We start from the raw sequence: 9405 nt of genomic DNA on the forward strand, positions 1-9405 counted from the left end.
AGTGTGTGAATGGGTTTCACTGCTCTTTTCCTCACAGTCTCAGTAACAGCCTCATCTTCTGCCCCTTCCACTCAGGCTGATAAACCCAAGCACACCTGCAGCAGTTCAGCTCATTTACACAGAGATCTAGAAAAAGTACATGTGGAAATGCTTGGAATACAATCAAGGCTTGGATGTTTCCCTACCAGGCTGAATAGCATCCACTGTTCTAAGGATTTAGTGCTTGAGTGGGTGTCTCTAATCACTTTGTCTTCTTGAATGTATAATAACATGAGGGGGAGTGTTTTTGAAGCAGCTAAATAAACACCCCTATAATTAAACACCCCTAGTTCCTTTTTGTAGGAGAGCAAATGCTAGAGGCTGATCCATTTGATAGCACTCTTGACACGAGCTAAAAGCTTCTTCATCTTTATAAAGCAACAGAACTACTCTAAGAGCTATGTACTTCTCTAGCTAGGCAGGAAATTCTCTTAAGAAAACTTAAAAGCCTTCAGTCATACAGACACAAGCAGCTAGCTCACTTCCACTAGTCTAAACAACTGAAAAAGCAACTGCTCCTGAGCAGAACTGACCAGCTTTTCCACAACTGCAGGACTATTAATAGCCTTGAAGTATTCCAACAAAAACACTTTCAGATTAAGGCAGCTGGAACTCTGTCCTCTAGCAGTTTTATAAGATACGGTTCTCTAGCCTCTGCTTTTCATGTTTTGTTCTAACTTAGAACAAAATAATTCTTGATGTGTGAACTTTTTTCTGATTTGGAAAGACATGTACATGCAGCAGAACCTCATCCCTACCATCAAAGCTTCTTGTAAGCTTTTGCCCTTGTGAGTCACTTAACGAGAGCTGCTCATCTGTAAGTTCTGCTGGAACAAGACACTGCAGTATAAATTGGCCAGAAACATCAGTTTTACTGTGCAGCAAGGTACTATAATAAAAGGCCATTTCTAAATCAAAATTGGGGGGAGGGGTTTGTCACTTACAATTAATGACAAATTTCAGGCACAGCAACAAACCATGTAAGAATAACTTTATTTCTTCACAATCTGAATAACATCCTCATCTTCAAGAGTATGGTCTTTACCAACTTTTTGAGGGTTGTGTTTAACAGATGAACCCCAGACCAGTGCGCTGAAAGAAAAATCAAATTTAAAAGGCTTAGAAGTATGATATGCAAGCAGAATAGCAGCTATTTCTGTCACAAAGCTAATACAGAAAGCAATGCTTCAGAGCTATTTTTATTCTCCTACAAGTACCTGGCTGAGTGGTCTGTGTGAACCAGGGTTACAAGCAGATCAAAACAAAGCATGAAGTTGTCCCAAGTACCAAAGTGTATGGGACAATAGCTTGCAATGCTGTGTATAGTGCTACTTTAAAACAGCAAAATAAATTTTTCTCTACACAAGACCTTTATGTAGGAAAGAGCATGAGACCATCAAACACAGCAACTGAAGTACTAAGTTTGATTGTCATAGGCAGATCTATTCAATTCAACATGAAAAAAAAGTCCTGTTATTCCCTTCTAGTTTAGAGGAAGATAATATACCTGAATGCAAGTTATTTTCTATTCTATATATTCTTTTACAATAACACTTACTATTTAAAGTCTTTTATGAGATTTTTGTGGATCTTCATGCAAAAATCCTCCACTGTGGTCTTGCAGTAAGGTAGCACCACAGGAGAGGTGTAGTCTGGGAGCTGCCCTTTAGGTTTGGTGTAGCTGTAACACAGATGGAACTATCAGTCAATACCAAAACCTTTTCAAACCCATAATGATATTTCATCAATGACTTGCACTGTCACCCCCAGCACATGTGCCAAGTCCTGCTGCTTCAGTGGTGACAATGGACACACTGCAAAACGTTTGGCAGACCTAAACTGAAAATGCATCTGGGCAGCAGTAGCTGCAGCAGGTTCTCCCTTGTAACGGCAAAGGTTTCTCACTTGTGAGCTTTCTGAAGGTGCTTAAAAAAAAGCCAAATGCCAATAGTTGTTGGAAAAGAACATCTTTAGTATTACGGTTCCAACTTGCCTTTTTTTTTTTCTGTGAAAATCTCAACATATATTTTAAAAAGTACCTGATAAAATCTATAGCACAGATACCTAAACCCACTAAATCCCTTTTTACAATACATTCTATATTATCACAAGAAGATAGATATAAATTTAAAAGACAACAATTATTGTATTATGAGTATTAGTAAATTCATTCATAAGTTCATCCAAAAATGCGTAAGACTTATGAGGTAAATCTGGAATAATTTGTAGTAAAAATACCTGAAATTCTAGATGGAGAACTAAGTTCTGTTAAGAGAGCTGCATCCATGACAGACTGAAATGATGATTACATCTGGAATCACAATGTTACCACTAAGTTTGACTAGAGTTCCATGTTTTCAGTTTTAACATGTGCTCTGGTCTTGGTTTCACAAGGTTCTCATTTAATTCCCCTACAAATTCAAAAGAGCACTTGTGGCTATCACACAACAGCTAAGAAGAGCACCATTTCTGGGTTACAAAGCAAACACCAGTTAGAAGAAAAGCATTATAGAATATTCCTCATCCATTCCTGAGACCTTTTTCAGTCTCAGCCTTACACTTAACTCCACAGAAGGCAGCAATTTTGACTCACATTCGGACTAGTTTTAAGTAGTCCCAGATTTTCTCCAGCAGATCATCAAAGTTCCAGCGATGATGAGCGGATATAGGAACACAGTGGGGTACTTTGTAAATGATATCTAGTTCTTCAATGGAAATTTGGTCAATTTTGTTTAGGACATAAATGCATGGAATGTAAACCCTGCAAAAAGAAAGAAATTTTTAGAACAACCTGACAGCAGCATACTGCTACCTTCACTGGAAAGAAAGAACATTTTTAAAAAGCTTATCTCTATGTTGATGCCACATTGCTGGCTCAGCTGCTCTGGGAAGCAAACCTGAAAGTCAATTGTTTTCTTTGTAATACAGACTGCATATGTGCCAAAGCCAGGGAGCCAACAATACCTGTTTCCTTCAACAACGTCAATCAGATCATCAGCAGTGGCGTCACTCCGCAGTGTGACATCAGCATTGTGGATTTTATACTCTGCCAAGATGCTCTTCACTGTCTCAGTATCCAGCTCACTCTGAGGACACTGAACATAGACAGACGCAGTATTAAGGAATGGAAGAGCTAACAGCCAAATCAAGTATTAAAATTAACAGTGCTCTCACATAGCAACCACTGCATATACATTACTAGAAAGAATAGATGCATTTTAAGTTATTGGACTTGACTCTGATTTCACCATAGCTGGTCTGAGGAGAGGGAAAAACAGATTTAAATCCTAACAGCTTCATTTATATTAATGCCCCACTGAGAGATGCAATCAGACATTTCAGCAGCAGTGTTTCCTTTCAGTTTGGGACCAGATGCAATACAAACCCACATATCTACTAGTTCAGAGCCCAGACATCTACACTTCAGGTACTGAGAGCACAGAGTTATGATTTTTGGTATCTCTGGCTATCTCTATGCTTTTAAAGATTCAGGTAAACAGGTTGCAAGGCCTGGAACTCTTGAGCAATCCTCTCCAGAAGAACATTGTAACCACCAAGTAAGACACAGTTTTTGCACTCTCCTTTGGATCTCAAACTTGTTAAATGTGGAAAGCAACCGAGGCTCTGTTTTGGGGGCAATGAAGTGGTCAGGTTCCAGGAGAGGTGTGGAGAGCCTCTAAGGAAAGTAACTAACTAAGCAGCACAGTACAGCAGTTCAGCTCCTAAAGAAGTCACAGCACAGCATGGTCCCAGGCATATCAACTACAAATGCCTCTTTCTTCAAGCAATTTGTTTTTTAATTTTGGTTAAAGAAAACTTCCAACTTACTGTGGCTGTAAGGTTAATGCCTCCTTTATCCTTTTTTTTAAAGCCAATATTGGGGGGCTTACTATTCAGACGAATTCCAAACCCCTCCAGTTCATTCTCAATTATTTTCTTGTGGCCAAGGGGTTTCAGCACATCCAGAACAATCAGAATGAGATTACAGGTTCGAGCAACTAAGAATTACAAAAAGAAAGTCATCTCACAAAAAGCATGCTCACGCAACCTGAGACAAAACAACCACAATATGGCTCGGTGGACTGATGACACTATGAAACCCTGAAGGCCAGCACACTGGTTATTTTTAAATACCAGTGTAGGACTGAAGTTTATTGTGCTGGCCAAGCATCACTGACAGACAGATCTTTACATGTTGTAAGAATGACAGAGGCTGGAAAACATCTTCCTGTCTCCATTCAGACACCAGACTGAGGACACTTAACTGGGTGAGGAAATGAAAACAGCAGCCTTGTTTAGGACGCGATCATATCTGCCTGCAAAATTTCCAATGTACTTTCACTCAAGTGTCAATGCAGGACACAAACCCAGCAAGTGCACAAAGCCAGAACTGAAAACAACAATATGAAAGCAGATACTGCTTCTCAGCAGGCAGCTCAAGTCCAGCAAACAATCCAGCTTTTAAAAGACATCAGAAAGAGTGATTCAACCCTTCTCCTGTACTGTGTTAAATGAACCAGTGATAGGCTGCTGTCTCCAGCTCTAATATACTCACCTGCAATGACCTGCCGTCCTCTGCCTTTACCATCTTTGGCACCTTCAATAATTCCTGGCAGATCAAGCAGCTATTTGTTCACAGGAAGAAAGTACCATATGAGAAAAGTATTCTTGATTAAATCAATCCTACTTTTACCGTTCCAAACCAGCTGACTCTACTGCAAATCTGAACAAACTATGACAAGACTGTTTCCCACTTGATTGTTATATACTGTATTATCCCATGTCCCCATTTGGTACAGTGGAACAGATCATCTCACAGGCAATAATTAAAACTACCACAGAACTTCTTCCCAGAGCAAAGTGAAAAGCAGGGGAAAATCCATACCTCATGGAAACATTTCCAAGGTATTCTCAAGCACTTCTACACATCACTTCTAACCTGCTAATGTCAGGGCAGACCACTCAACCCTAACAGCACAGCATCTATATAGCCCATCTTACCCTCACAGACACAAGAGCTCACCTGGATCTTTGCTCCTTTGTACCTAATGACTCCAGGCACAGTAGTCAGTGTAGTGAATTCATAGGCTGCCACTTCAGAGTACACACCAGCAAGATTACTTAGAAGAGTAGATTTCCCCACTGATGGAAAACCCACAAACCCAATGCGGGCATCACCTGTCTTTGCAACATCAAAACCTACAAATAAGGAGTAGAAATATTTGTCTAATGATCGACATTTTTTATCTTCTAATGTTCTGGACAGCAGACACACTACTATGTTTAATACTGCCTGAGCAAAAGCCAAGTAAGCTTTCCTAGAAGAAGGAAGTGAGAAACAGATTGTTCACAATCTTTATTGCCTTGCACCAATTTGTCTTTTAACACTCCATGACATGTACCTGTCTAATAAAGTCCTGGCTGCAAAGCTTCACAGTGGACTGTATTTGACTTGAGTGTAAGTGTAGCATTCCCTTTAGGCATTGCAGCTTAGGCAAATCACACCTTTATATAAGAACAAGTGGCTGCTGCAAAGGCGCTTCTTCAGGTAAAAACCTTAAGACTTCTGCAAATAAAAGATTGTATGAGCCGAAATACAAAAGCACTTTCATTTGAACTTCAGGAAGGGTTCCACCCCACAGCCCTAGGAAGGGCCACAAATCATGGTTAGAGATCTTGTACCGGGTAGGACAAGAGGCAGTGAGGATGGAACAGGTTGCCTTAGAGAAGCTGTGGCTGCCCCATCCCTGCAAGTGTTCAAGGCCAGGCTGAATGGGGCTCCGAGCAACCTGATCTAGTGGAAGGTGTCCCTGCCATGACAGGGGGGTAAAACGAAATGATCTTTAAGGTCGCTTCCAATCCAAACCCTTCTGTGATTCTACGACTATTTAGCAGATAATCTGACATGATTTGAGAGGACAAGAGCCCCCACGTTAGATCGACTCCCGTCATACCTCCCGCACTTCGACAGCACCCGCATAGATAACGCACCTTCCCCGGGGCCGCCGCCGCCGCCTCCCTTGGGGGTGATGAGCTCCCGGCGTAGCTTGGCCAGACGGGCCTTCAGCAGCCCCAGGTGGTGGGCGGTGGCCTTGTTCTTCTGCGTCCGGGCCATCTGCAAGGGCACAAGACCGAGGGCTCACACCGGGAGGGCTCTGCCGACCCAGCCCCTGCGCGACGCTGGGGACAGGGCCCCGCCACCCCTTCACCGCGTGGCCCAGCGGCCGTCCCCCTCTCCGGTCCGAGCCCCCCGTCCGCCCCGTTCGGCGCTCCGTGCCCGGCCCGCCGCGAGGGAGGCGGAGGGCAGCGGTGCGGTACCTCCGCCTCAATCTCCGCGATCTTGGCCAGGGTGCCACTCATGGTGGCGTCAGGCCCGGCCCGCCCGGCCGCCCCTCAGTGCCGCCGCTCCTCCCGCACCGATCGGGCCCGCGCACGCGCGTGGCGACCTCTCGCGAGAGGCGACGGGAACGCGCCTCGGCGGCGGGCACGCGCCTCGGCGGCGGGCGGAAAGGACCCGCGGCGCGCCGCCGCCTTCGCGCGCTGCCCTGGGGGGCGCGGCGGAGGGTGCCCTGGGCCGTGTGCAGAGCGCGCGCTGCCTCACAGAAAGAGCGGGCAACGCTGCGAGGGGCGAGTGGGAGGGAGAAATGAGTGTGAGATCCATGTGCGTGTGAGAGATCCGTGTGTGTGAGGGATCCATGTGCCAGTGAGATCCGTGTGTGTGAGATCCGTGTGTGTGAGGGATCCATGTGCCAGTGAGATCCATGTGTGTTGAGAGATCCGTGCGTGTGAGAGATCCGTGCGTGTGTGAGATCCATGTGTGCGTGAGATCCGTGTGCCTGTGAGGTCCATGCGTGTGAGGGATCCGTGTGTATGTGAGAGATCGTGTGCCTGTGAGATCCAAGTGTGTGCGAGAGATTCGTGTATCCGTGAGATCTGAGTCTGTGAGGTCCGTGCGTGTGAGAGATCCCTGCGTGTGTGAGATCCATGTATGTTAGAGACCCGCGTGCATGTAATATGTGTGTGGGAGATCCGTGTGTGTCTGTGCCCAGTGTCCGTGTGATGTGTGCGAGGCAGAGGGCGGCTGTGGCGGCTGCGGGGCTGTCGGAGCCGGCATGAGCCGGGTTGTGCGAGAGCCCGGACGGGGGCCCGGGGACGGTGTTGGCGAGGCTGAGGCGCTTTGCCGTGAGCGGCACCCGGGCTGCGGCGCCGAGAGAAGCTGTGAGAGAGAATGGTGCGAGCGGAGCTGTGCGCTGAGGCAGCGGCCCCGCAGGTGTGTCAGGAGCCGGGGGTCTCGCTGCCCGCGAGGGGAGGTCGCGTGTGCCCTTCCCTGGGGTTAAACCGGACCAGCCTCTCCGCGGTCCTTCCCGCAGCGCGCTCGGGCCAGGTGTGTGTTTGTGGCACTCCGTGTTCCGCAGCGCTGCTGGACCGGGCGGCGCTCCCGCAGCGCCCGCGGCGGATCCTTCCCGAGCTGGTGCTTTGTCAAACCGGGATTTCATGCTGGAGCTTTCTCACGGCTCCTTTCAGCTGAGCCCTGGCCGTACCACTTTGCCCCAGGGACATCTCTAACTCCACTGAATGCAGGCTAATTAAATAGAGAAAGGATTTTTTTAAATGGCCCGTTCAAACTTTAAAATGCCAAGTATTTCCAGCTTTTGGCTGTTTCACAAGAAGCCAAACAATTGGATTTCAAATTAAAAGTATTTTTATGACAAGGAAATACAATTTAATCATTGTTCAGGATTTTGGTTTCCAGGTTTGTTTCCGTGTCATATTTTGTCTGAATTCGAATATTTATAGAAACCTTTTTGTCCATATTCAGTATCCTTTCCAGGAAGGCTCTTCTACCTCAATTTATTGCAAAGTCTGTTTTTGTATGGTGTACCTAAATGTAAAGCTTAATTTTTTTTTTTTTTAAACTAAAAATACACTCCCCATAGCCCATAGTATGAGGACTTACAGACGCACCTGCCACATCTTCAGACAGAATTCTGAGTACAGTACAACTGACAAAATTTAACTAACCTTATAACAGTTTTGGTGATAGAATTGTTATGGAATCGTTAAATCTTCTTTAACTTACAGTGAAAAAAAAAAAGAGCGCTAGTGCAATGGGAACCACATTGCTATTTGTGGTCTCTTTCTGCCTGCATTTCCCTTCTTATCCCATCTTAATCAAAAAAGCAGCCTTTATTGTCATAAACTCTTTATAGTAGGAACTGTCATTAATATAAGCTTATACAGACCTTACTAAAATAAAATCTCAAATAAAATGGGATTACTGTTCCTGGTAACGTTAGTTCAGATAAGCTAGGGTAAATATAAATGCACCTACCACTGTATATTTGCTCATGGTTTTCTAATTATTCCTTGTGAACAATATCTTTTTCCAACATGGGACAGAGATTTGACCCTGGTATAAATTTTTTCCTACTTACTTTAGATGGAGTTGGACTTGTTTATGCCTCAACTGAATTCAGCCATACAATCAGTCTACATTTGTGGTCTTTTTTAGTAAAAGGAAAAAACATGGAGAAAAATACAAATTCTGAATGCTCACTCAGGGTTTAAGACCTCCCCTCTTTTGTGCAGTAGATTGTGGTTAACTTCAGAACTTGTTGCTAGTTGTTCTTACAAACTCACTCCCAATCTCATAAACTGAGTCTAACTTAAAATTATTTTCCAAAGTGGGGGCTGAATGAACAAAGATGTCAATAAAATGCATGGCTTGAAAATTTAGTTACTGGCTGGTTCTTGTGTTCCTGGTTTATGTTTCCATAGTGTTCTTAACATACAGCTGCTCAGTAAGCTCTTAAATTCTTTTTTTCTCTGAAAGTTACTCAAGCAAAGGCTATAAGGAATTTAGGCACCTAAAAACTCCTTTCATGTCAAGTATTGTCTTTAATTACCTGAAGGGAGAAAGAATTTAATTAATAAAGATAATTAGCCTGGTTTTTGGTAGCCAAATTAACACTTTCTAATTCGTTAGGATATTTAAAGTAGCTTATATTAATTTGTAACAGCACCATCTTTAAGCTTCAGAAAGGCTTGTTCAACAGAGATTGTTTCCAGGTTGTGAATAGGGTAATGTTACTTTTATTTATTGTGAGTACTGCTGTGAATTTTTTAATATAAAGGTGTTTTATGTGATGTGGTGCTTAGAGAACAGGGTGCTTCTGACCATGGGAAATAAGGTGCAACAGTGAAAAGAAAAAAATGACTGAAGGGTGGGTGACTGGGAATGGATGAATTATGTCCCCTGAGGACTGCAGTCAAAACTAGAAAATAGATTGCAAATGATAAAATCTTAGTAGAGAAAAAGAAAAAAAAAGTCAGTCAGAGAAGGCAAACATCAAGGAAAATATTAAT

The 9405-nt window shown here is 43.9% G+C and overlaps 1 protein-coding gene across 1 annotated transcript; it reads right to left on the minus strand.

Annotated features, from left to right (window-relative positions):
• Window positions 1-1013: 1013 nt before the first annotated feature.
• DRG1 (developmentally regulated GTP binding protein 1) lies at window positions 1014-6494 on the minus strand. Its single transcript, XM_039561318.1, has 9 exons — window positions 6358-6494; window positions 6031-6154; window positions 5063-5238; window positions 4595-4664; window positions 3868-4037; window positions 3004-3134; window positions 2633-2800; window positions 1598-1720; window positions 1014-1131 (listed from the first exon to the last, which is right to left on the minus strand). Exons 1-9 carry the CDS (start codon window positions 6397-6399, stop codon window positions 1032-1034), a joined length of 1104 nt encoding a protein of 367 aa, XP_039417252.1. The 5' UTR covers window positions 6400-6494; the 3' UTR covers window positions 1014-1031.
• Window positions 6495-9405: the final 2911 nt, after the last annotated feature.

This window comes from Corvus cornix, chromosome 15, assembly GCF_000738735.6.
Source record: "Corvus cornix cornix isolate S_Up_H32 chromosome 15, ASM73873v5, whole genome shotgun sequence".
Taxonomy (NCBI): Eukaryota; Metazoa; Chordata; class Aves; order Passeriformes; family Corvidae; genus Corvus; species Corvus cornix.

Excerpts from the sequence above, each read along its gene's own strand:
- DRG1 (XM_039561318.1), bottom strand. The coding sequence starts at position 6,399 with ATGAGTGGCACCCTGGCCAAGATCGCGGAGATTGAGGCGGAG. Across the intron at positions 2,801-3,003 it reads GACGTTGTTGAAGGAAACAG|GGTTTACATTCCATGCATTT; the intron begins GTATTGTTGGCT and ends TTCTTTTTGCAG. Across the intron at positions 1,132-1,597 it reads CTCATAAAAGACTTTAAATA|CGCACTGGTCTGGGGTTCAT; the intron begins GTAAGTGTTATT and ends TTTTTCTTTCAG.